The sequence below is a fragment of the Rhincodon typus genome, chromosome 27, assembly GCF_021869965.1.
Source record: "Rhincodon typus isolate 14 chromosome 27, sRhiTyp1.1, whole genome shotgun sequence".
Classification (NCBI taxonomy): Eukaryota; Metazoa; Chordata; class Chondrichthyes; order Orectolobiformes; family Rhincodontidae; genus Rhincodon; species Rhincodon typus.
This window is the reverse complement of record NC_063358.1, coordinates 34,062,003-34,089,154: the sequence shown is the minus strand read 5'-3', so window position 1 is coordinate 34,089,154 and position 27,152 is coordinate 34,062,003. Positions and strand designations below refer to the sequence as shown.

The 27,152-nt window shown below is 41.1% G+C and overlaps 1 protein-coding gene across 1 annotated transcript in view; it reads right to left on the bottom strand.

Moving 5' to 3' along the window:
• The window catches only part of grik3 (glutamate ionotropic receptor kainate type subunit 3), a 437,968-nt gene extending 411,293 nt beyond the window's left edge, over window positions 1-26,675 (bottom strand). The window contains exon 1 of the mRNA XM_048613095.1: window positions 26,591-26,675. Coding sequence (XP_048469052.1) covers window positions 26,591-26,675 — 85 coding nt within the window. The remainder of the gene's footprint in view (window positions 1-26,590) is intronic.
• Between the last annotated feature and the right edge of the window lie 477 nt (window positions 26,676-27,152).

Sequence of the window (27,152 nt, the reverse complement as noted above, 5' to 3'; positions counted from 1 at the left end):
ATTCAGCCTCACTGCCAAATAGCCCAAAACAAATTTAATAGCTGTTTGAATAGATAAGTAGTCACTTTTTTAACAGCTGTTAGCAGAGATTAAAAGGTTGAACAGCCATTAAAATAGAGTTAGCAAGTTCAAAGTATATCATAAGTTTGTTAGTAATGAGATATATTACAAAATTGCACTGTCCCCTTAATATCCTGTCAATCCTTTGGTCTCTGTGTTTAAGGTTCATTGTTTTGATTTTAATTTTATTAAGACAGTGGCATATATAAAAATTATTTTAGATGCTGTAGAGAAAGGTGGATGGTCAGATGATGCATTAACTCATTACACTTATTTCTCACTGCTGGGTTTTGGATTCATGTCCAACTAAGATTGACAAGAAGGAAATTTCCACCACATCCCTGGTAGGAAGCGACTCTCAAGCATGAAATGCCTGCAGTTTGGCATTAATTGACTCTACACTGGCATTGCCACTCCGAGGCTACAGAGATAGCTCCTGTGCTAAATAGAGATGACATGTCAACACGCTCATGGTGCGACATTATGTAACAGGAACAGAGGCACATTTTGAGAGACAGTTGATGAGAAGGTTTAATTCCACATTCCCTGCAGAGACATTATTCTGCCGTTTTGATTCAACTGTAACTGCTACACATTTGTAGTTTCGTTGAAATGTTCAGCATGTATCATGTCAAGGGCTGCATTTTGCTTTGCCAGGAGTTGATACAGGATATGAATGGTACACTCACTCTCTCCATTGCCATCGCAGCACAGTGAATTAAGCATTGGACTGCCAATTAGTGGCCACTTGGCAAGAGGCCATCAATGAGCCATTTGAAGGATGGGGGCAATTGGAATTCCCAAATGGATTTCTCAGCCAGCCCGTCATGTGGGAGATGTGTTACTGCATGAAATGGAAGTCGGTCATGACTACAAAATTAAAGCCCTTACCTCCTCAATCTCTCCTTGCTTCTTTCCATCAGGCTCAAAACTGATCAAATTACGTTGTTAAAAAGACATAGAAATACTGCCACCTTCACCAGACTCTATTATGGTTCAGTTCTGGTTCTACCAGCAGGCTTTGTCATCAGGCTTGTCCTGCTTCTGCCTATCGTAAAATACCCCTGAACATTTTTGGTCCAAAAATAATGCATCAAGGAACATAAAATGGCATGTAATTGGATACTTTTAAAATGGCAGCTTTGGGCTCTTGTGTAGCAGTGGTAGTCCTTCCATTGAGCCAGAAAGCTTAAATGTTCAAATGTTACCTGCTCCTGATGTTTGTAATAATACATCTGAACAGGTTGATTAAAACTATCCAGAAAGTAGGTAGGCAGGCTTTTGACCTCTGCTCCCACTCACTTTCTGTAACATCAGGGACGAGTGTTGTGTCTTTCGACTGCCAACCTGACGTCATTGTGCAGAGAGGCCAGTGCCCTGTGCTTTGCAGCTGTAAAGTCCAACATTGAGTTCCAAAATAGTTGCTATGCGTCACTAATGCTCAAACTAAACAAAATAAGACCTCTGCATCTTAGTGCTAGTAAATCCCTAGATGATTCTATTTACACTTTCCTGCATTATGCCAAAGTAATTAGTTGATATCATACTAATCCTATCTCACGATAAGTAATTGGAAACAATTGCAGTAATAAACAGAAATGTTAACTTATAGGTTACAGTATGAAGAATAAGAAATAACTGGCAGAGATACAAGGCAATAATTGAACCTTGAGTGTCTGATGGCTTTCAATTCAATTACTGCCGTCTATCATACTGCCAGACACCTATCATCCTGTATGTATTGTACTTTAACGATACTTGGCACACTTTCTGAATCCTGCATCTTTCCATCTCCACATTCCTCTCATGTCTGGTGTTCGTTAAAAGGATCATGCTGCTTTATTCAGTTAAACCTTTTCAAAGTCCTACAGTTCGTGGTCGGGAACCAGAAGCAGTCTGTGCACACGCCTGCTGCAATGCATTATTTATAAAACACTCATGTCACCAACAATTTCTCAAAATCATGTTTAGCAAAAATACAAACACTTCACTTCACAGAGACATAAGGTCTGATTTCTTGCAGGAACTTTATTTCATGCGAAGACAGTTGTAGAATTGGTCCACTCAGAACCTCCCACAGTTGAAGAATTTGCACCTGTCTGGCATGAAAAAGCTTCAGATGATGCAGAACAGTAGGATTATGTTTTAAAATGTTACAGAGTAAAGCTTCAACATATATTGATATATCCTGTTACAAAATAATTGGGGTAATTTTGGCATGGTGCCAGAGAAATGCAAAATGAGCTGTCAAATCCTTATCACTGGCACAAAAAGCTCATCTATTGTTAGTTCGCTTTGCACCAATGTTGCTTCTAATATTTTTAATAAACTTCTGCCATTGTGCCTGTATATTCTACTGCTGGGAGATTTAAGAGACGACACATTTGTCAATGTCCATTATCCTCTCTGTCATGCAATGTTGGATTTTCTCACAGTGGTCAAAATCAGGATCTCACCATGTGGAGAATCATAGGTGTGGTTCAGCCTATGTGCCAAAGCCTTGATGGGCCAAACGATCATCTTATGCAATGTGTCATTCTATTATTTCTTCTGCAGTGTGACACCTGGAGCAGGTTTCATGTTTTTATAATAATTCTTTCTGATGTACTTTATATTAACCTGTTTTCCATCACTTACTACTTGTTATATCAATAGTATGCATTAGAAAAACCAATGTTTTTTTCTAAATTCTGACTAAGCCTGCCAAAAAAATGAAACCTTTAATCTCAGAAACAATATCCAAAAATATAGTAAAAATACGGTAATCAAACATGGATAAATATAATGAATGCACTCTTATACACTTCAGATCAAACAGGCACTTCCAGACAAAGTAAAAGCTACAAATTGTATTTTTTTTTATTTTACCCTGTCCATTTAAGAAGATGTTGGAAGATTATTTTTTGGAAATGAAGTGGAAAGGTATGGGGAAAATTTGCAGTGGATAACTGCTACTATGAGAGCCACTATGGACACAATGAGCCAAATGGCCTCTATGACCCAAGACACTTCTGCGATTCGGAATAGCAAGATAATGAAACACCCCAAGGTGCTTCATGAATGCATTATAAAACAAAATATGGCATATAAAGATAAGTTCAGTCAAATACCCAAAAGCTTGTTCAAAGTGGTGAATTTTAAGAATTGTCTTAAAGGATGAAAGAGAGGTGGCAAGGTGAAGAGACATGGGGGGATAATATTTCTGATCTTGTGGCATAATCACACAGGGAGCAATTAAAATTGGGGATGTATCAAAAGCCAGAATCAAACAGCACAGATATCTAGTGGTGGAGGAGGGTGGGAGCAATGTGGGGTTGAAAGAGTTTGCAGAAATAGAAAGGACCAAAACCATTGAGGAATTTGAAAACAAGGATGAGAATTTTGAAAGCAATTCATTGCTTTACTAGGAACCAGTGTAGGTCAACAAACAAACACAGGTGGTGATTGAGAAGAGAGTTTGGTGCAAGTTAAAACACGGGCAGCAGAGTTTTGAATGACATCATCTTTAAGGAAGGTAGAAAGTAACAAAGGCATGAATGATGGTTCCAGCTTTAGATGAGCTAAGGTGAGGTGATGAAATTGTGCACTGTTTATGGATCTTGGTAATGTTATCAATATGAGGTGTGAAATTCAGCTTGTGATCAAATGTTGTGAACAGACTGACTTCATCTCAGTCTGTTGTTTGGGAGAAAGATGGAAGTCAGTTTTTGAGGCATGCAGTTTGGAGCAGAGATTGAAAACAATGCCTTCAGTCATCCCAATATTTCACTTGAGGACATCTGCTCATCTAATAATGGACACCAAAGTCAAGCTCACAAATTTAACATGTGGCAAATCATTTATATTAGACTTAGGGACCGGTAGAAACAGCCTCTTCTTTGCTGAGCAATAGAAAAAGCCTGCGCATGCACGCTTGTTTCAAAGCTTGCATTTCTGGTTGCTGTTATTTGTTGTCAAATGTCAGAAATAGGCTTCTTTACCAGAAGCTGCCACTGGAAAGCAATAGAAAAACTCACCTGCTCCAACTGATCTTCCAAAAGTTACCTCATTTAATTTACACTGTGCTACCATGGGTTCAAGTGCTATGAACCAGAAAGAGTCACAAAGACTGGTTTGTCAGTCAGATCTCCCTGCAGGCTTTATATTGTCTAGGTGTGAATGATGTATTAAAAAAAAATCATGAATCAGTAACATATAAAACCAGTTTTATAATAAATGTCAGCAAAATAGTAGTGAAATAAGAGACCACTATAATAGTATACCAGTTTCAAAGTATTCTGAATATAAAAGAAACAAACACACTTATATTTTTAAAAAAATCTTAGAAAGTCTTCAGTATGTCTTAACATATTTTGCAACAAATTATTTATTTTTTGGAGTGAATTTACTTCCCACAATCCAAAGATGTGCAGGTTAGGTGAATTGGCCATACTAAAGTGCCCTGCAGTACCCAGTGATGTGTAAATCCAGGGTTACAGGGATAGGGTGGGGTTTTGGGTCTTGGTGGGATGCTCTTCGGACAGTCGTTCAGACTCAATGGGCTGAATGGCCTCCATCTGCACTGTAGGGATTCGATGATTCTGTAATCTTATTATTGTTCCGGCAAATCGAGCAACCAATTTGCCTGCAGCAGTTTTGTTGTCATTAACGTTAAGAGAGGAAAGTTGACTAAGATACTACCAGAACATTTTGCTCTTACTTTGACAGGGGAACTGCAAGAGTGAGAAAAAGAGCCAAGGACTCTCTAGTTTCTCTGCTGCCAACTTAGCAGTCGTGTGGTCCAATAATAGTCGATAGTATACACTAAGCAGTTCAATCAATTCTTCTACAGCTGAACCATAAGTGACTTGGGCCAAATCCCATTGGTGGTGATTGTTGAGGGCCATTGGTCCAATTGTTACTTTTGAAACTGTAGCATGAAATCATTCCCTTCCATCCACCTGAAATGATGGGCAAAGTTTAGTGCCTGTAGACAGTTTCCTTTAAAATGCCTGGATTGTAGAGTATGAGTTATTTCTGAAATATTTACTGAAACAATTAGAGGTCCATTTGTAGTATTAGAGCTAATTCAACTTCTGATAAGCATCCAGCCAGATGCTATTTTCTCCTGCTGGAGTGAGCTATACAAATCAGAAACAAACCAAAGTATTCATGTTTCTGTCTCTAACAATTGTGCTTAATCACTGCCTTGTGCTCAACCTTTTTACATGTTTACTTCAGTTCTTGCTTTTAATACCAAAATCAACTCATTAGAATTCCTGGGTGGCAAGGCTTCTTATTTATTCAGCACTTTCACACCTTCCATTAAAACCTAATCGTTCTTCCAATATCATGGGCACTTTGTGTACAGTGAGTCAATTTAGTGTTCTTGTGAAGCTGTTAGCAGAAAGAGAAAATATCCAGGCAAATGACATGCTTAATACCGGAGATATTTCAGTAAGGAGCCTCCAAGTGAGCTCTCCACTGATTCAGTCTGCTTTCTATAGTCAGAGCACAAAATACAACTCCCAAGCTGTATGTAATTACTCAATTAACATTGCAGACCTCAAACAAAGTGAACCATGTAATATCTGCTAATGGACCACTCAGCAGTAAATGTTGTCTAGGAGTATAATTGGATACTATCAAAGATTTTGTTGTAAGCACAAAGTTAGTTTATCCTTTTTGTTTAAAGTAAAGGTTTAAAATTGTGTAAACTGTGAAGAAATCTACTGACTGCACATCTGCAGAAAATTTCCACGTTGACACGGAATCTTTCACATCTACTTGAAATAACAGAGGAAGTATAATCCTTCTTCCCAGAATGGTCCTTAAAGCGATCTCCTTAAACAGTTCTAGAGTATAGAGTACCATTAATCCTTCCAACCCATATTTCTTCTTTTGTTTTTAAATTTTGCGATAAAATTGCACGTGTGGCCTGGTCTTGGCGATGCTTTAAACCTAGGTTACTGTAAAATCCCAAAACTGCCATCTTTTGATACATGATCCGTGGTGGTAATGTTCCCCGACTGCTATTGAGACTGGGCTCTGCATCATAGGTGTTGCTATGGGCTAGTTTATCTCGCTGTGAGTTCTTGCAATAACTGGCATGTGAGAAAGATGATACTCCAAAACTGAAACAAATTGTCCAAATGAATGTGATCCTGCTCTAGCTCTGTAGCCTCACTATGAACGTTTATTTAAGTTTTAAGGTATCTCTTGACCTCAGCAAACCAATTGTAGTGCTACCAGCGTGGTGCCTAGTACAAAATCTTTCTTGCTTGGGTCACACAGAGCAATGGAAAGATCACTATTGGATCTTGCAACTGCTCCTGGGATTGCAGGCTTAGTTAAAGAATTATTATAGTTTTTTTTACAGTTTTACAGTTATTATAGTCATTATAGTTTAATAATATAATACTTCTTTCCATTTTGTTTTATTAACATTCAAAAAAAACCCATAAAACAAATTTAAAAAGATCACGATTTTTTTACAAACGGACTTTTATCTTAAATGGTGTTTTTCTTAAGGTTCAACAGTGAAATGCTGAGGTTTTTTAATTCTTAATTCAGAAATTTTAAAAAAGTCTAAATGTGTTTTGGAGGGTGTTTTTTACATTGCAAAAGTTTTTTTGGAAAAACTGAACAGTTTTTTTAAAATAAGGAGTTGGGTTTTCATTCTGGAGAGTCCTACACATGGTCAGCTCCAGAGAAGATTTTTTTTCTTTGAGGAATTTATTGAATAGGAATCATTTTTATTCAGTTAATCAGCTATCATGGTTGATTTTATTTATTTATTTTTGTATGTTTGATATTATATATATTTATATATAACTTTTTTTTTCCATTTTAACATTATTTCTGTAGGTAATGAAAGATAGTTTATTTTACATATGAGATATTATTGAAACATTCTGTTTTTTAGGCTTAATGTTATTAAGGCCATATATAAGGTACAGAGTGAGATGGCTGGTAGATTTAGAAAAGTTATTACCCAGCAAGATCAGTCAGATAGATGGGTGACTGTCTGGAAAGGTTAGAAGGTAGTTCAAAAGTCTCCAGTGGCTATTCCTCCATCAAATAGATATTCAGCTTTTTCAACAGTTGAAGGAGATAGTCTTTCTGAGGAAAATGGAAGGGCCAGTCAGTTATTGGACACTTGGAACCATTCTTATGTTAGGCAGTGTTTGACTAATTTTTTTTAATGTTTTTAATAGAATTATTGTTATACGGAACTCTCCTGTCAGGGGCATAGACAGGTGATTCTGTGGCAGTGAGCATAAATTTAGGATAGTTTGTTGCTTTCCTGATGCTAGGATTAAGGACATTTCTGAATGTTTCAAGCATATTGTTACAGGTGAGATTGAGAAGCATGAAATTATTGTACACATTGGAGGGAATGACATTTTTAGGGAAAAGATTAAAGCAATACAGAGTGAATTTAAGAGGTTAGGTAGAAGATTTAAAAATAAAACCTTAAGAGTAGTAATTTCTGGTTTATTTCCAATGCCAAACTCAAATGAAAGAAGGAACAGAAGGTTAAAGAAGATAAATCAATGGCTGAAGAGCTGGTGTATTGTTCAGGGATTCAGGTTTTGGACAATTGAAATGTCCTTTGGGATAGAAAAGACCTGTTCAAAAAAGATGGGAAAGGGACTAACATCTCAGCAGGGAGATTTGCTCATTCTGTTAAGGGAGACTTTATACTGATAGAGAAGGTGAGTGGAGGAATTCTAAGTAGCAGTGTAAATGGAAGGATTGATGGGGAAAGTTCTGAATGTGAAGAGAGCAGGTGAATTAGGAAAGAAAGACAGGGAAGCATTAGTTTATGTAGCAACTCTGAAGAACTAAATTGAATTTATTTCAATGCAAGCAGTTGTACAGATAATGCCCTGATGAACTCAGGGCATGTTTAAGAACATGGGATTGGGACGTCATAGCTATTACAGAAACTTGGCTGAAAGATGGACAAGACAGGTAGCTCAATGTTGCCAGTTTTAAATGCTATAGGAAGGATAAAAAATGAGGCAAAAAACATGGGGGATGGGGTCGTGTGTTTTTGGTTAAGGAATACATTACTGCTGTAACTAGGGAAGATATTTCTGAAAAATTGTCCACTGGAAATATATGGGTAGAAATTACAATAAGAAAGGAAAGATCACTTTGATAGGATTGTACTATAGCACCTCCCCCCCCACCCCGCCCCCCCCCCCCCCCCAGCCCAGTAGTAAGAGAGAAATTGAGAAACAATTATGTGGGAGATCTCAGATATGTGTAAGCATAATAAAGTTGTAATAACGGGGGTTTTAATTTTCCAAACATTGACTGGGTCTACCATAGTATTAAAGATTTGCACTGGGGAAGAATTTGTCAAAATTACTCAGGAAAATTTTCTTTATCAATATTTGATGCTCCTACTAGAAAAAGAACAAAATTAGACATTATTTTGGGCAATAAGGCAGGGCAGGTGTCTGAAATAAAAGTGGGGGAATACTCTGGGTCTAGCGATCACAATTCTATTAGTTTCAAAATGGTTATGGAAAATGATAAGCCTTCCATAAAAGTCAAAGTTTTTAATTGGAGTAAGGCAAATTTTAATGGTATGAGCCAAGAACTTTCAAAAGTAGATTGGACTAGACTGTTCGCAAGTGAATGGGCATCTGACAAATGAGAGACATCCAAGAGTGTGATGACCAGAGTTCAGAGGCATTTTGTTCCTGTTAGACTGAAAGGTAAGGCTGATGAGATTAAGGAACAATGGACTAATGACGAGATTGAGATTCTAGTCAAGAATAAAAGAGAATTTTTTTTCAGATGTAGACAACTTGGTTCAATTGAATCTCTTAATCAATATAAAGAGTGTAGGGGCATTCTTAAGAGAGAAATCAGAAAGGCAAAGAGGGGATATGAGATAGCATTGGCAGATAAGGTTAAGGATAATTCAAAGAGATTCTACAAATACATTAACAGGAAGAGGGTAACTAGAGAGAGGGTAAGGCCTCTTAAAGATCAAGGAGGTCATCTTTGTGTTGAACCCAGCAGATGGGAGAGATACGAAATGAATACTTTGTGTCACATTTTACTGTGGAGAAAGAAATAGAATCTAGAGAATGCAGAGAAATGAACTTAATTGTTTTAAAAACAGTTTGTATTACAGAAGAGGAAGTTCAGGAGGTCTTGGAGAAAATAAAGGTGTTTAAATTTCTGGGACCTGACCTAATGTACCCCAGAATGTTCTGGGAAGTAAGGGAGGAAATTATGAGACCCCTTCCAGAAATATATGCATCATCTATAACAATGGGTGAGATACCTGATGACTGGAGGGTGGCTAATGTTGTATCATTGTTAAAGAAAGGTTGTAAGGAGAAATCAGGGAACTGTAGACCTGTGTGTCTGACTTTGGTTGAATTGTAGGAAATGATTATAAAAAATAGAATTTATGGAAGTTTAGAGAAACAAAAATTGAATAGGGATAGTCAGCATGGTTTTGTGCAAGCAAAATCATGTCTCACAAACTTGATTGAGTTTTTTGAGGAAGTTACCAAAATGATTGACGATGGCAGAGCAGTAGATGCTGTTTATTTGGATTTTAGTAAAGCCTTTGACAAGGTTCCACATGGGAGACTAATTAGTAAAGTTAGGTGACTCGGGATTCAGGATGAGCTTGTTAGTTGGATACATAATTGGCTTAATGGCAGGAGACAGAAAGTAATGGTGGAGGGTTGTTTTTCGGACTGGAGGCCTGTCACAAGTGGTGTTCCACAGGGATCGGTTCTAGGTCCTTTTTTGTTTGTCATTTACAGTAATGATTTGGATGAGAATATGGAAGGCATGGCCAGTAAGTTTGCAGTTGATACCAAAATTGGGTGGCATTGTAGACAGTGTAGAGGGTTTTCTAAGATTACAAAGGGATCCTGATCAAATGGATCAATGGGCTGAGAAATGGCAGATGGAGTTCAATCTGGATAAATGCAAGGTATTGCATTTTGGTACAACAAACAAGAGTAGGGCTTATACAATTAATGGTAGGGTCTTGGGTAGTGTTGTAGAACAGAGGGACCTCGAGATGCAGGTACATAATTCTTTAAAGCTGGTGTCACATATAGACAGGATGGTTAAAAAGGCCTTTGGCACACTTGCCTTCATTACTCAGTCTTTTGAGTATAGGAGTTGGGATGTTATATTGAAGTTGTACAGGACATTGGTGAGGCTTCTTCTGGAATGCTGTGTCCAGTTCTGGTTGCCCACTTATAGGAAGGATATTATCAAGCTGGAGAGGGTTCAAAAGAGATTTACCAGGATGTTGCTGTGTATGGAAGGTTTGAGTTATGAGAAAAGGCTGGATAGGCTGGGGCTTTTTCCACTGGAGCATAGGAGGTTGAGAGGTGACCTGATAGAAGTTTATAAAATAATGAGAGGTATAGGTAGAGTTTATGGTAGTTGTCTTTACCCTAGGATGGGTAATTTCAAGATGAGGGGACACATTTTTAAGGTGAGAGGAGAGAGATTTAAGAAAGACATGAGGCTTTTTTTTTACAGAGGGTGGTTTGCACGTGGAATGAACCTCCTGATGAAGTGGTGGATGTGGGTACAATTATAACATTTAAAAGACATTAGGATGGATAAATGAATAGGAAAGGTTGAGAGGGATATGGGCCATGAGCAGGCAGATGGGGCTAGTTTAGTTTGGGATTATGTTCGGCATGGACTGGTTAGACCAAAGGGTCTGTTTCCGTGCTGTACGACCGTACGACTCCAAGACTCTATTTTAGCAACATTGCATCAGACATTAGATGAAAAATATTTACGTGGAAAGCAAACAGCTATGCATTTTAATGAACTGTGATTCTAGATGGTCCCTTTAACGACATAATTTCTGCATTGAGTACTGCATAAAAGCTTAAGATTTCAGCTCATTGAACATAGCGTTACAGCTAGGGAGTCCTGCGTAATGTTATTTTTGGCATTCTGCTACACTATGCAAACTTGCATTGAAGGATGGTATGGTCAGAGGTATCCTGTAGATTGATTGGCAATATTCAGTAAAATTTTAACAGGACTAGACAGGATAGATGCAGTGAGAATATTCCTGATGGTGAGTGTGTCCAGACCTAGGGGTTACAGTATGAGGATTCAGCGCAGATAATTTAGGACAGGGATGAGGAGACATTTCTTCACCCAAAGAGTGGTAAGTGTGTGGAATTCATTACCATGGGAAGTAATTGATGCCAAAACATTGAATGCATTCAAGTGGCAACTAGATATAGCACTTGGGACGAATGGGATCAAAGTTTATGGGGAGAAAGCAGCATTAGGCTAATGAGTTGGACAATCAGCCATGATCATGAAGAATGGGGGAGCAGGCTTGAAGGGCCGAATGGCCTCCTCCTGCTCCTATTTTCTACGTTTTCATGTATAATCAATTACATAATAATGGCCAATGTCTTAATAAAGGGGCACCAACTTGTTCAGGGCCTTTCCATTTCAGTTCATTAGAATTAGCAGAATATTTCTCATATGAGTCATATAACTCCTCTACTTCCTCAGAAAGCTAAGGAAATTCAGCATGTACACAATGACCCTTAGTAATTTTTATAAATGCACCATAGAAAGCATCCCATCTGTATGCATAACAGCTTAGTATGGCAACTGCTTGTCCAAGACCGCAAGAAATTACAGAGACTTGTGAACGCAGGCCAATCCATCATGAAAAACACCCTTCCTTCCATTGACGCCATCTACACTTCCTGCTACCTTGGGAAAGCAACCAACAAAGTCATAGATCCCTCTACCCTGGTTACACGCTTTTCCACCCTTTTCTATCAGGCAGAAGATACAAAGGTTTGAAAACATGCACCAACAGATTCAAGAACAGCTCCTTCCCTGCTGTTATCAGACTTATGAATGGTCCTCTCAATTACTAAAGTTGATCTTTCTCTGCACTTTCTCTGTAGCTAAAGCACTGTATTCTGAATTCTGATCTATTTGCCTGATGTATTTATGTAAGGTATAAAATTTCTCATTAGCACGCAAAACATTACTTTTCACTGTATCTTGGTGCATGTGACAATCATAAATCAAATCAAATCAAGTCAGTTAAAATCAATGACAAAGCTCAAACCCAGGATTATTGAGCTGAAATCTCTGTATGTGGTTTGAGTTTATGCCAAAGCCCTATTGGCTGCATGAGGTCATGTCGCTTCTGAGGCAAAGACTGCTGTCTTTTTTATTCCAATGTCTGACAGCAGAGAGCATCTACAGCCAGTGATGCACATTTCCAAAGCACCCACTCCCCACCCACTCATAAACACAATACCCAGCCAAGCAGAATTATACAAATGGTTCTTCCATGCAGTGTTACATGCCTGGATTTCAAAACAGCTACACCATTACTCTAATCAGTGCCATCAGGAACAACTGGCCAGCCTGCTCTAACACCACACCACATGTGTCACACTCATATGCTCACTTCACTGAATGAGATTCCTGTGCCTAGTCACACTGACAGGTTAACTTGAGTGTTGCTACACAGTGAGACCCTGACATAGGGAGCTGCTGAAAACAGCGCAACATGTTCAGCCAGCATTAAAAACAATCTACAGCAATACCTAAGGTCCTACCTCAAACGGGGTTTTGCCTAATTGCTGACAATACATGCCCATGGCATTGAATATTGGAGCAGTCAGGTCCCAAACTGATACACTGTGGGGTAGTATTGAGAATAGCTGTGTTTGAATTGGAAAGGTGTGAGGGCTCTGTGTTCCATGTGATTTGGGGTTAAGCTGAAGGTTTTATGCCCAGTGGCCCATAACATCATTTTAAACCTTTCAGTTGACTGCCTATTCTGTGCACTGCCTGATACTTAATTCCATTGACAAGTTTTTTTTTATGTGAAATACTGGATAGAACAGGTCTAATCAAGATCAATTTAAGTGGTGACGGTGCAGTGTCATGTAAGTGATTGTCATTCGTATTTTAGAAAAGGAGTTAATCTGATTGTTGGGGTGGGATAAAACTTTTGGATATTTAATGTCCTTTAGCAAGAGAAATCTTACCTGGACTAGTCGATATGAGAATCCAGACCCACAGCAAAGTGGCTGAATTCTAATTGCTCAATCGTGACACCTACATCCTCTCGAGAAAGCCTTTGACAAGGTTCTTTGAAGTTGAAATGTTGACTCTATTTCTCCCACCACAGATGCTGCCAGACCTGCTGAGTTTCTCCAACACTGTTTTATTTTTGTAAACCAGTAGGTTTTGCTTTGCGATATCGCTTTTCTAACCCTTGTCTAGTCCGTTCCTAAGTGTTTCACCACCGGCACGAAAAGAAAGACAGTGTCAATATCAGAAATAAATTTGTCACGCTCAGAAAAAAGCACAGCGTGGAAGTGAACAGTGATTGAAACCGGAACCCGTTGAAGATAGTTTCTATCAACTTGTTCAGAGATGTTATCACACACGTCTGGAGCAGGTGAGGCTTGAACCCGGGCCTCCAGGCTCAGAGGTAGGGACACATGAGAACCCTGTATTGCTAAAACTTCAGCTTTACTGCCTCCTTTACCTTCAAACCCATCCTCAGTTCTGAGACACTCCCTTACAGCTGCCATCCTCGAAATTTTCACCTTAAACTCTTTTTCAAATGGCGGCGGATCTGTTCTGTACTTTCAGCACCATTTGTTCCCCTGTGTGTTTAGATCACTAGTTTGATTTGGAACGCGTGTTAAATTCGAGACTGGAAGTGGAAGAATAGCCACCACCAGTTTCTCGGCGTTTATTGTCCTAGTCCCCACGATGTTCTTACATGCTTAGGCTGATTCCTTTTTGGTCAGAATTGCAGATCTATAAACATTGACCTCCCCATAGTGCGAACGGTTTGGCTTCTTTCTCATGTTTTCTAATAACCTGAGTTCTGAACTCACCCGCAATGCCAAAATAAAATCAATTTTCAGCACCACTATAGTGAAATAGCTTTATCAGTCTTCAGCATTGCTGCAGCCTGGCGCGAACTCTATCAATCTGCAAAGCATTCAACTGCAAAGGTTTGGGAATTATTATGCTAATGATCTAAAATGACATTGCTGTCTGAGACAGTCCGTCTATGTTGCTATTCCCCAGCTGTCTGCAACGGTCTCTCCTGCACAGAGCTAAATTAGAAATGTTTATTTCAATAATTTCAATTGTTTCACGCCACTGGCAAGATTCATGCCAAATATACTTGACCTAATATATTAACTAAGCTTCAAGGAGCATCGTTGTTCTCTGGTGCCTATAGGTTCCCACCCATGCTGTGTGCTAATTTTATAAATTATCGTCTCATTTTGCCAGTGCGAGTGTTGAAGTTTGCAGGGTCAACGGAGCAACTGTGGAAGGGAAAACAAATTCTTGGGTTTTGTTTTATTCTTTCAGTGGGTGTGGGCCAGCCTTTACTGCTCATCCCGACTTGCCCTTGGGAAACTACGGCTGAACTGCATTCTTCAACCGCAGCTGTGCATTTAATGTGGGGGCACCAACAGGCTGTTAACGAGGGAGCTCCTGGATATTGACCCTGCCGTTGTGATTACAGGAACTTGCAGATAATGTTGTTCCCATGCATACGCTGTCCTCCTAGATGGTAAGGGTATTGGCTTTCGAAGGTGCTATTTCAGAACGCGTGAAGAGCTGACAGTTTGAAAAAAAACAGTATTTTTTAAAAATTTATACCGTGACCAAGGAGGATGTGGGTGGCGGAAAACAAAAACGCATTCTATGGCATTGGTCACCCTTTTTATACATTGCCAAATATTGAGTTTATTTGAACGGAGCCTGGAATATGTCATTTTACAGTAACTGCAATTTCACCTGGAAGGTGTACTCTCGAATTTCACCCCATTCTCCAGCCTGATTATCGGAACTGAACCACTCATTACGAATATTCACAGAATGGTGATTCTTACTTGAGAGGTGGGTAACAAGCAGCGCTCAGTGTGTAGTGAGGTAAGAGGGTCGTCTTCAAAGAAAACTGGAAATGATTACAGAACAAAGGAATGGAAATTAGATTGTTTCTTTTAATGCTCAACTACGACCTCATTGAAGCAATAGCGTGTTTGGTGCTATTTCATTCCATGGCTAACTCTCTGCCTCAGAAGGTAGTGAATGTGCATTCATTTAATATTTTTAAACTGGGGGTAGATGCAAAGGAATCATTGGTTATCGGGAGGAAGGGGTTCAGTGGGAATTCAGAATTTGGAACACAAACAGATCTGGCATGATCTTATGAACTGATAGACCAGACCTGAAGTACTCCATTCTTGTTCTGTTCTCAAGTTGCATATCTGTACGATCTCAATTTTACTTCTGTACATGTGGATGGATTTCAGTGTAATTAAGAAGAGTGGATCCCAGTTGAGAGTTAATGAAGTACTTTTGGTGAATGCAGAAGGCTTTGCATCTGGCCAGCACTAAATAAGTGGATTTCTACCAATGTCTTACAACGGAAAATGTAGAGAAATTGGATGGGATAAACAAAAGTAAACAGGAAGTACAAAAATTGATTGGCTACATTCAAAATCACCTAGTCTGAATGAGGTCCATCCTTAATTGATGAAAGAAACAAGGGTGAAAATTATGGAGGTTCTGGACACCATCTTTTAACCCCTCTTCAATATGGGGGAAGTACCAGAGGACTTGATGCTTATAAATGTTGTGTTCAGTTTCAGAACAGGAACATAAAGAAAGTGACTAAAGTCAGTCACCTTAATGAAGGTGTTAAAGAAACCTGTATAAAAATGAATCTAGGCCAAAAAAACTGGCTGTAATAAAAATATCAGTTAATAAATTAAAATCTGCCTGGATTGATTGAAAGCAAATTGTATTTGACTAAGTTGATTGAGCTTTTCAATGAAGAAATAGTAATAGTTGATAAAAGTAATGTAATTGATGTTGCGCTTTTAAAATTGCAAACGGCATCTGATAAAGAATGACAATAGATGTGTTCGCAAAATTAAAGTCCATGGGATTAAATGGTTGCATGGATACAGCATCGGCAAAAGGACAAAAGTTAAAAAGTAGTAGTGAATAAATCCTTTACAATCCTACAGGTTAATGTTGAGGCTATTTCTCCTTTTGACCTTTTTAATGAAATAGACTTTGGTATATGAGTATAGTTTCAACATTTGTAGATCACATCCAATTAGGAGGTAATAAAATTGGTGAGGTCATCAATAGACTTCAAAAGGACATAAACTGATGCAACTGATAAGACAGGGCAAATGTTATTTAATGCAGAGAACCACTGCAGACATTGATAGTTCTTGATAAGCCAGGAGGGAAAAAGGTCATGGGAGGTATGGCAGAACAGGCTTGAGGTACTGTAGCCTACTTCCATTTCTAATTTATATATTCAGATGGAAATTCATTCATTTTGGTGGCAAGAATTAGTAAAATTGAATGACACTATTTCAAAGAGAATGCAGAAACAGAGACATCTGGGGATACATGTAGAGACGTTTTGGAAATCGGCAGAAAATTTGAGAAGGCTATTAAAAGACATGTGGCATAGATGGCTTATAAACCAAGGCACAGTTCACAAAAGGACAAAAGTTGTGCTAAATAATTATTTTAAAACAAAGCTGATTAGTCCCAGCTTGAAGAACGTGTCTAATTCTAAGCACCACACCTTAGGCAATGCAAAGGAAATTTGCTATAATGATACTGACAATTAAAAACTTCGGTCAAATGTGTAGAGTGGAAAATGAGTTGTTCTCCTCAGTGCAGGGAAACCTGAGGAAAATTAACGAGTGAAATAAGGAATCAAAAATGCTTGTAGTGTCAAAAAAGAAATGTTGGGAACCAGTTTACCAGTAATGGGCAAAAGAACTAAAAGTGTAATCTGGATTAAAAATACACCGATTTGTTATGATCTGGATTGCATTACCTGAAAGGATGGTGGAAGCTCATACAATAATAACATTCAAACAGGAACAAAGAAAGACATTAAAAAGTGGGAACAGAGCCTGGGAATGGGTCTAAGCGGATAGCTCTTCCAAAGAGCTAGCACAGACGGGATGGGCCGAATGGATTTCCTCTCCTGTCGCATTCATTGTTAACTGATTGTCCACTCAGCTGAGTCACACCTTTGCATATGATTCAGAGAGCTGAGAGGAAGCGGTGTGCAAAACCATAAATGCGCTCATGCATTGAGGTGTTATTTAGAAAATATATCCACTACATTATCTAATCCTAATAAAGGCATGGTTTAGTCAAGCATACAGTCCAAAATTTATTAAATCGCTTGTGTGACATAGAACTGCTGACACGAGTCTACAGTATACCTTGGCCAACATTGTTCCATCAGGGTGCTGAATAGAGGCAATTTGCTCTTAGCTTTTTTTGCCGGAAATAAGTTACCCTGAGCATAAAATATTTCTGTCATCCTTCTGGTCTTTGTGATTTTGAGTTGCTGAATGAGTAGTCTATGGGTTCGGGGCGGTTTGCTTTTGCTGCGATTGTTAAAATTCTTCATGAAAGTCCCGCGTATACTTTACAAAACAGGGTCTTTAAAAAAAAAGCTCCTGTTTCGATGCCAAGTGTGTATTCTGGCTGTGAATTACTTAAAGTATCAGAATGTGAAAACTTCTGTTGTGGTTTCCATGCCTAACTATCTCTATTTTCCATAATGCTGCATTGGTCCCATCCCCAACTTCCCGCTCGCCAGGACGATGAGGTTTCTTCCTCATCCAGCCAGTGTTTGGCGATGCAGTTTGACTAACCTGGAGCTGAGTGCAATCCCAGGTATTGGGAGCTGCTCAATCTTTCCAACAGCTCTCTGGGTGACTCTCTTACCATTGCAGTACAGCGCACATTGTGATCGTATTGGACATTTTAATCTTACTTAAACCTATCACTGTATGTATTTATCTTTTTCTAACTCGCAGTCCCGGTGGTGCTCTGTCCGTTCAGCTTTGGTCTTTCATCCTGGGTTTCACTTCGAAAACAATTGTGCCTGTTGAAATGGAGCCTGTCGGAATGGATGTAATGTCAATTGCAAACAACCAATCCCAATAGTAATCGATTCTCCACTGACTGTCCTCTTCTATACACTGTACACTCCCTGCCTAGTCCATACTCCAAATGAGGGGATGGGCTATAAATGCAGGCCTCGCCAGCGGATTTACTAGAACTTTTAACAGAGTCACATGGCACTCTGCCAATTGAAGCGGTCTGAGTGACATATAGCGTTTCATGGTCGGGCCCAGACGCAACGGACAATGAAGTAAATGGTGAGTTTGGGATGTGGATAGGAAGATCACATATTTCAAGACAGCTCGCCCAGTCGAACAACGCAACTTTGGAGCGCAATGTACAACTTCACAGAGACTGAGCGCGGATGACTGGCGGCGTACCTTTTACAGCCCTCAACATCAAAACGGAAGAACAGAAGGGCATTTCTGAGGAAGGGTCTCAGCCCGAAACGTCTGCTTTCCTGCTCCTCTGATGCTGCTTGGCCTGCTGTGTTCATCCAGCTCTACACCTTGTTATCTCCAGAACAGAAGGGCCGTCAGGATTGGGGAGATATCTACATGATTTTTTTGTCCCAAAACCAGATTTGCAAAGCTAGGAACAAGTTCAATTGTAGAAGTTCATTGTTATACTTCATACATCTTCCACTTGGAAGGATCGACACAACAGGGAACTGTTGTTTAAGCACGCACACGCAACCATAGTTATTCACTCAACTGGAATAATAAACTATTACATACAAACGGAATGTAACATAAACGTGCAGAGTTAGAACAGCACATAGGTATAAAATAGGTTAGGACAATCTCTTTCAGAAGTTCAAAACAAAAAAAAACGTGTTCCAATATTCCCCATTTACTAAACTTTGTGTTTGTTCCTTTGTCGTTTTGGCCTCACTTTAGAATGATTTGATTGTGGTGTCTCTTGTTAATGGATATGGGTCTAGTTTACATTGCGGGTCTGAATATGTTCACCCAGTGACTGCGAGAATTTAGTGTCACTCCCTTTGCGCGTTTAACTCTATCAGATCTCCTCGCCGCTGGCTTCTTACCGACCAGAAGCGAGCTGTTTGAGCACGGAGTTGCGCCGCCGGTTCTCATTCGTCTCTTCCTTGTCCCTCCTCAGAGGGTTCCAGATTCCAACTTGTCTTGTTCCCAGCTTGAAATGGGCTGGCCATTTTCCAGCGGAGAACACATAAACAGACGAGACTGCGGGGGCGAGTTAATATGGGGAAATATAGTCATGGAGTCACACAGCACGGAAAACAGACCCTTCAGTCCAGCCAGCCCATGCCGAATATAATCCCAAACTAAATTAGTCCCACCAGCCTGCTCCTAGCCCAATCTTTCCTATTCATATATCCATCCAAATGAATTTTAAACGTTGTAATTGTACCGGCATCCACTTCATCCGGAAGTTCATTCCATACACGAACTACCCTCTGTGTAAAAAAAAAGCCTGTCGTCTTTTTTAAAAAAATTTTTCCTCTCACCTCAAAAATGTGCCCCCTAGTCTTGAATTTACCCATCTTAGAGAAAAGAAAACAATCATCAACTCTATTTATATCTCATTATTTTATAAACTTCTATCAGGTCACCTCACCTCCTACTTTCAGTGGAAAAAAAGTCCCAGCCTTTCCTTATAACTCAAACCTTCCACGCCCAGCAACATCCTGGTAAATCTCTTTTGAACTCTGTCCAGCTTAATAATATTCTCACTATAATTGGGCAACCAGAACTGGACACAGTATTCCAGAAGAGGCCTCACCAATGTCCTGTGCAACCTCAACATAACGTCCCATCTCCTATACTCAAAGGACTGTGCAACGAAAGGAAGCTGTCAACGATCTTTATAGTCATCCTGTCTGCATGTGACGCAAACTTTAAAGAATTATATACCATCACCCCTAGTCTACAACACTACCCAAGGCCCTACCATTAACTGTATAAGCCCTTCCCTTGTTTGTTGTACCAAAATGCAATACCTCCATTTATCCAGATTGAACTCTATCTGCCATTTTTCAGCCCATTGACCCATTTGATCAAGATCCCTTTGTAATCTTAGAAAACTTTCTTCACTGTCTACAACGCCACCAATTTTGGTGTCATCCAGAAACTTACTAACCATGCTTTCCATATTGTCATCCAAACCGTTTATATAAATGACAAACAAAAGAGGATCCAGAACCAATCCCAGTGGAACACAACTGGTGACAGGCCTCCAGTCCGAAAAGCAACCCTCCACCATCAGTCTCTGTCTCCTGACATTAAGCCAATTATGTATCCAATTGGCAAGCTCATCCCTAAACTCATTGACTTAACTTTACTAATTAGTCTACCATGTGGAATTTTTTTTACTAAAATCCAAATAATCGATGTCTACTGCTGTGCTCGTAGATTTAAATGAAAATAAAACACTTAAGAGCAGGATTTCTCTTGGAAGCTTCTATATACCAAGCCCTAGCACACTGTCTACTTGTCTGCTGGTGCACCTGATAGTTTTGTAGTCTTTTGATGGTTGGTTTGCCTGTAACCACTCCATGTTTTTTTTTAGTTCTACCACTCAATATTTGACAAATGAGCGAAGACACTCTCCTGGGATGCTGTCTGAGGGGACCCGCGCTAGAAATATCTCAATTGACTTCCCTTCCAGCTCTTGACAATTTCCTCAAATCATTTTGTCAGGTGCCCCCGCCCCCTGCGGTCGGTTTCATTCGGAGCAGCATCGTTGGCATGTATCTGGAGCTGGGTGATCAACGTTAGAAATTGACTTGCTGTTAATACAGAGAGGTTAAATAGTGACCCCGGTATGTTTGCACGTGTTCAAGTTGCCCTGATCAGCGGGGAGGCCCAGGGCTGAGACAGAGAGGGGGAAGACCCAGGACAGGAACAGAAAAATGCCTTGTCTGAAAGCGGGGATGTCAGGAAGTTCAATGCTTTAATACTTCAGTCTTAATGAATGGACCGACTGTACTGGAATATATATTCATTCCCCCTTAAAGAGAACAATTAAGATTTTTAAGTAATAGCGGAATAAATTAACTTCTTGGGTTGAGAGACTGGACCACATCCAGATTTCCATTAAAGGCATATTCCTGGTCCCTTTCTCGTCAGGTCAAGATTTCATTAAGACCCGACTCGTTGTTTTCTGCAACATTTAGAAGGGAACTGCTTTAGACCAAAAGTGTCTGTGCGTTTATAAATACTGGAAGATTCTTAAAAGCCCTGGGGCGAGACGGAGGTGCCGCGTCCTTACAGATTGGTCCTTTGGTCCGGTCTCTTACCAATAGTTCAAGTCTCAACTGCCTCTGAACTATATTCACAGCTTTCCTGAACGGATTGCTAAATAGATTTAAGAAATAAAAACATTCTTACTATTTCTTTACACGCACTGGGCGATAACATTGAACCTGTTTGTGATTTTCCCCTACAATTCTCCCTTTGATTACTTTGAACCCTTTGTAGGGTCCCACAGGGACTCTGCCACACCTCCTCTCAGCTATTGCCTCATTCCCATGAGAGTGTCAACACTGAGTGTGTGTAGGAAGCAGCGGCGATCGCGGACAATCGGATTGCGCCCACTCTTAATGATCGCACCTTCAATGGAGATTCGGTTCCCGGCTCTTCCCCTTCCTCCCACCGTCAACCCCAGCCCCAGCCCCTAATTCGAAGCCAAAGTAGCTTCCGGAGTCCATAAGAAAAGAATTTGGAATTTCATAAATTAGCGCTGCTGGTTGAAGTGTTAGTCTGCCAAGCAGTCATTTCTTATCAGTAAACCTTTAGAAATAAATGGAACAAAGACGGAGAATGGTGGGCAGAAATAAAGGGATAGGACGGTATGGAGAGAGAGAGAGACGAGGGAGGGGAGTGTAGCGGAGTGCTGGTGAGACGGGACAGTGTAATGTTGGGCGGAGGAGGCTATGTTACTGTATCAGTGGCAGAAATTAATGAAAGGCATTCGTCTTCAGCGTTATTGAGTGTATTTAAGACGGATAAAGAGAGGTTTTTGAGTAGTAAGGGGATCAAAAGTTACGGGGAAAAGGCAGGAGATTGGGTTGAGAAACATATCAGACATGGTGGAATGGTAGAGCAGCTTCAATGGGCCGAATGGCCTAATTCTGCTCCTATGTCGTATGGAATGGATCGAGTGAAAAAAAAGGGTTCACCCCTTTCCCTGGATAGCAGCAGGAGTGTCACTATGGGTAATTGTTACGCACTTTATAAAACGACAAGGATTTTTGGTGTCCCGGTTGAAAAGTGCAACTTCGTTTTGCAAATCGAAGGGTTTCAGGGGTGGAAAGATAGGCGACAACCTGAAAGCATTGTACAGCGTCTTCATGGGGGTTGGGGGGTGAGGGGGGTGGGGGAGGAGAGACAGACAGACAGAGAGAATAAAGTGACGTCCCACCATCCAGATGACAATCAAAGTATCAACCCCCCACCCCCCAACCATCCCGCGTCAGTTCAGTAGCAACATCCAAAGTGTATGGCGACGCAGAGACACTGGTGTTGCGAGAACTGGCGCACAGTTGGATAAATTAAACCCATTGGGTGCAACAAGCCGAGGAAGTGAGTTGGATGGGGGTACGCTGCATTTTCGAGGCTACCTTCCAAAATCACAACGCCTACCACCTAAAAGGACAGGGGGTGACACCCTGCAAATTCCCTTCCACCCTGAGTTGGAAATACGCGGCTGTGCCTTCAAAACTGTCCGTGGGTCAAATCCCCGGAACTCCCTAATACACCAGGGCCGTCCGTACACCAAATACTGGTTCCAGAAGACAGGCCGCCTTCTCCAAGACAGTAACAGATGCGAACAAATGTCAGCCTAGCCAACAACACCCACATCCCATGAACGATTAATTTAAACAAATTTTAAAAAAACGTTGACCTTTTGGGGTCTATTTGGTTGCCCACTATCCAAACTGCCCCATGAAGTGTTCCTGGCATACACGATGCAAATTACGGTGGTAATCCGTGGGCACCGTGTAGAAAGAAATTGGGGGTTAAGGTTCAGGGGACAGCGGGAAGTCAATAAATTATGCACACCAAGTTAGCTCAGTTAAAGCGAATGATCAATAAGTGTCTCCCTCGATACAACTTGATCTCAAGAGTTAAACATTCCCAGGAGTTCGCCAACATCGATAAGGTTCAGCTACCCCAGGAAACGGGAGACCATTCAATAAACCATTGTCCGAGTTTGACTTTCTCAATTGAAAAGTTGCTTGCGAAAAATCTGCCCTTGGGTCCGTTGAAAACCTGATTGAAGGCTTCAGTTCAACTGACACTGACTCAGCGCTAGTTATCTTTTTTAAATGCATGAGTTCAACCGGATCCGAGAAATATCATTGCCCCGGGCTAGAATCTCCGCTGGGCAGAAGGGTCTTTAGGGGCACTTCTGTCATGCAGATTGACACCTGAGTGAACCGGACCGCCTCAGGTTAGATTCAATCGAGAGTGAGAAAGGACTGGCGGCCAGAATGAGAGCAAAGGTACACTTTCTCCATGGGGTTTGAAAAGGGTTATTCAACCGGAGAACAGCCCCATAGCAGACGCAGTAAATTTCAGACAGCTGACAATTTCCTGCTGCCATACTTAGTTCTAATCCTGGAAGCAAGTGTTTAAAATGAGATATCCCCCCCTGCCTACCACAGGAAGCACTCAAGCCATCCTCACTTCCAATTGTATTTATTAGTCAGCTTTGTCAATTCTAACCTGCCCCTAGAGTCCTCTTGTTATTTGGTACAAGTACAGTTTGTGTATTTAGTCTGTGGCTCTGCCTAAATCTGCAAAGCTTTGCGGATAGTTTTGAGCGGTCGGGAGTCTCTGGCATCCTCCCCACTCCCAGACGCTTTGCATGATGTTGATTGTACAGTGCTGATCCCTTTACCTTTTACTGTTCACAGAGCGAATCTATAAGGAAGAGAGCATTCAGAGGTTGCAATCTGGGCAGTGACCAACGCGTCTCCCTATCCCGATGGAAACGCTGACGCGCTACCAGCATCCCGACAGAGAAACTCACCCCAAACCCTTACTTGTGAATCTTTTGAACAGCTGGATCTGTCCAAATGAAAAACGGCCTCGAAAAACACCCTTTAAAAGCCAACTGTTCTCACAGGAGAAATAGATAGAGACGGGCGAGTTGGAGGGGGAACAACCGAGATGGATTGCAGCTATTCCGGTGATCTATTTTTGCTGAAAGAATTAATTGCAAGGGAGGAGAGAATGTATTATCTCCAGCCTTTTGGTTTGCACTTTGTCTCCAAATGTCTCCACTCAGTATGTTTGAATACACTCACGACATAAAGTTGCTCAGGTGCCTTCACTAAGGTCAAGCCTGTTGGTGGGATGAGGAAGCTGACACTGTGAAAAGGGAGATTACAAATGACTAACAATCAATTGGGAATTCGAGACTTTCAGATTATTTATCACCCTACGCATTCACCCACCCCCTCTCAGCCTAATCCCCGCAGTTCTGCGGAGGTGGGGGTGGGGGGGAGGTTGCAAGTCGATATTTGTGCGTCTTATGGGCAGGAGAGGGCTTCTCCCCTTTTGGGGTCACTACCACGCACAGATTATTTTTCTTAATTCCGAGGCAGCTCCTCCACCTTGCGCTCCATTCAATTGCCATTTAACAATATGGAACTCGGACAAGTGCGGAAAATGGACGGTGGGAAGTGGTCGCATTTACTCAAGGCAGAAGCTTCATGATCTTGTTTTGAGATCTGCCTCGGAACCCATCCCCTCTGCCAAGATACTCAAGGTACAACCCAGATCTCCAACCTGTCACTTACATCTTCACCTCCAGTTTCCCATCTCTGTGGGTCGGGGGTGGGGGGGAGGAGGATGAGAATGGTTACAGAGCATTTCATGGAATCCTCACACTTCATGCGCTCGAACTTGCCTCCACGATTCTGTCTTCCTTAATATGCGATTGGAGCCCCTTCTATCTTCATACCAGCGCCTGGGTAACTGCTCCCACTGACCACTTCAACAGTGAACGCCTTCATTCTGGGTTATATAACCGCGCAGCCCATAGTGGCGTGACAAATAATGGACTACGATTGAGGCAGGATCTTAAACTGAGAGGGATTTAGGGAACGATCCCGCTATTTAGGGAGCATCCTGAGTATTGGTGAACACCTGTATAATCCCACGTGTTAATGTCCAGATCTTGCCGGGTGTACTGGGTCCGCACTTCCAGATGCTGAAAAGTCACTGCCTAAAGCTATTTATCAACAGCCTCACAGACGTATTGATCTGCACTCGGCTGTCTGATACAGAGCAGCAGTGTTGGAAACGCTTTGTCACTCCGAGAAAGACTAACCTACACCTCTTCCAGTTTCTTTTTGTTAACACTATCTCTGGTAGGTACGACAGGTAACACGAATTTAAGAGCCGTCAGCCACCGTGAGAGATTAAAGCACACGAATAACCTTGGGAGAGGCCGAGTCCGCGGCTGGCATGTTCTCAGTCTAAGTGCCTGTCTAAACTGGACTCACAAAACCAAGACAGATAGCGCTGCCTCTCCCACTCCACTGCTCCCTGTCCACCTATCATCCTGTCTACCTGTGTCCCCGTACCTATGTATCTCGGCCTCTTTTTTCTCTGACAAGTACCTACCCGCTTACTCTGATGTCTAACCTCGTGTGCTATGAATATATTTAATCACTAGAAATGTGGATCATAAATATGGCTGGTTCATTCCATCCATCTCCCTGTTTTGCAACCTATTCCCTTAAAGACAGACTTTGTAAGCCCGCATATGCACATTCCCGAATCAAGCGTGTGCAGAGTGTCATTCCTTCGCGCCTGTCACTGTGTTTTATACATGTAGACCCCCGTTTCTATACGTCCTTGTCTCGGGGTTGGGGGATGTCATTATTCTCATGTATGCGTGTGGCAGCAATATAATTAATTTAGCATTAAATCAAAAATGGAGCACTTTAATCTTCCTGTCACTCTCCCAGTTACAGAAATAATTACAGCTACACGCATACACACAAAAGCGCACAATATTAGAAAGCAGCCCGGCATACAGAGGGGATGACAAATCCCGGACCTAGAGTTGAACTCTGAATCTAGCTTCCCTTCTTGAGTGAAGTTTCTGAGTGGGAGACACGGAACTTAGCCTTCAGTTTCCCTTCTCTTTTGACCTCTTCCTTTTTGAATTGGGACTATCACAACTCTGATTCAATAAAATGGTGTGAACTAAGATACAGCTTCGAATGCCGACCTTAACTCGTGTGTGTGTTTCAATTTCCAAATGAACGGGGAACGAGTCCGTTTTGTTATACGCACAGACTAGGTCCATCGCTCATAGTTAGCTGTTTCCCCCAAGTTACCGCATATATTTACTTGACAGATTCCATCCCTCACCAACACTCACACTGCCCTTCCCCAACCACCACAGTACCCCGCCAAAGATAAGGAGCAACAGCTGAACAATCCTCCTTATAATAACACAGCTCCCAGAGAGAAAGAGAGCAGTACAGCATAATACCTCAACACTAAACAAACAAAAAATAAATTCTCACGCCGAGAGAAGCCCTTACCGATACGAATGACATGAGGCATCCCATGAGAATATTGTATCCAAAACAAGTAAAAAATAAGTCCCGTCCTGTATTCCAAAATCATGCTCAAAAGAAGGGGCAAGCCCAGCGATTTCTCGTGGTCACAAGTCTGAAGGAATGAGCTGAGCTTAAAGCAAGATTCCACCGTATATTCAGCTTCTGTCCGCCGCTTTGCCTACAGTTGATGCAAAATGAATTTCTTGTTTGGTGATGGATAGTGGGGAGCTGGTAGGGAAGGAGATTAAAACTCTCTGATTGCCAGGAGTGAGCGAGCGGATGCTTTCCCAGAGCCGTGCAATCTCAACATGATCTTCACGTCTCCACACACCGACTTAGTCCAATAAAGCGGAGTAGAAGGAAGGACAGACACAACTCTGCAAGGGATCGTGGGAGGCGCACGTTCAGTCAGAAAGTAGCTCAGCTCCAAACCAATGCACACAGTAGTTCACTTCGAATGAGCAGCAGCAGAGGGGAGAGCGAGAGGGATGGGGGGGGGGGGGGGGGGGGGGGAGGGGGAAGCCATTCCTAATTTAGGAAACCA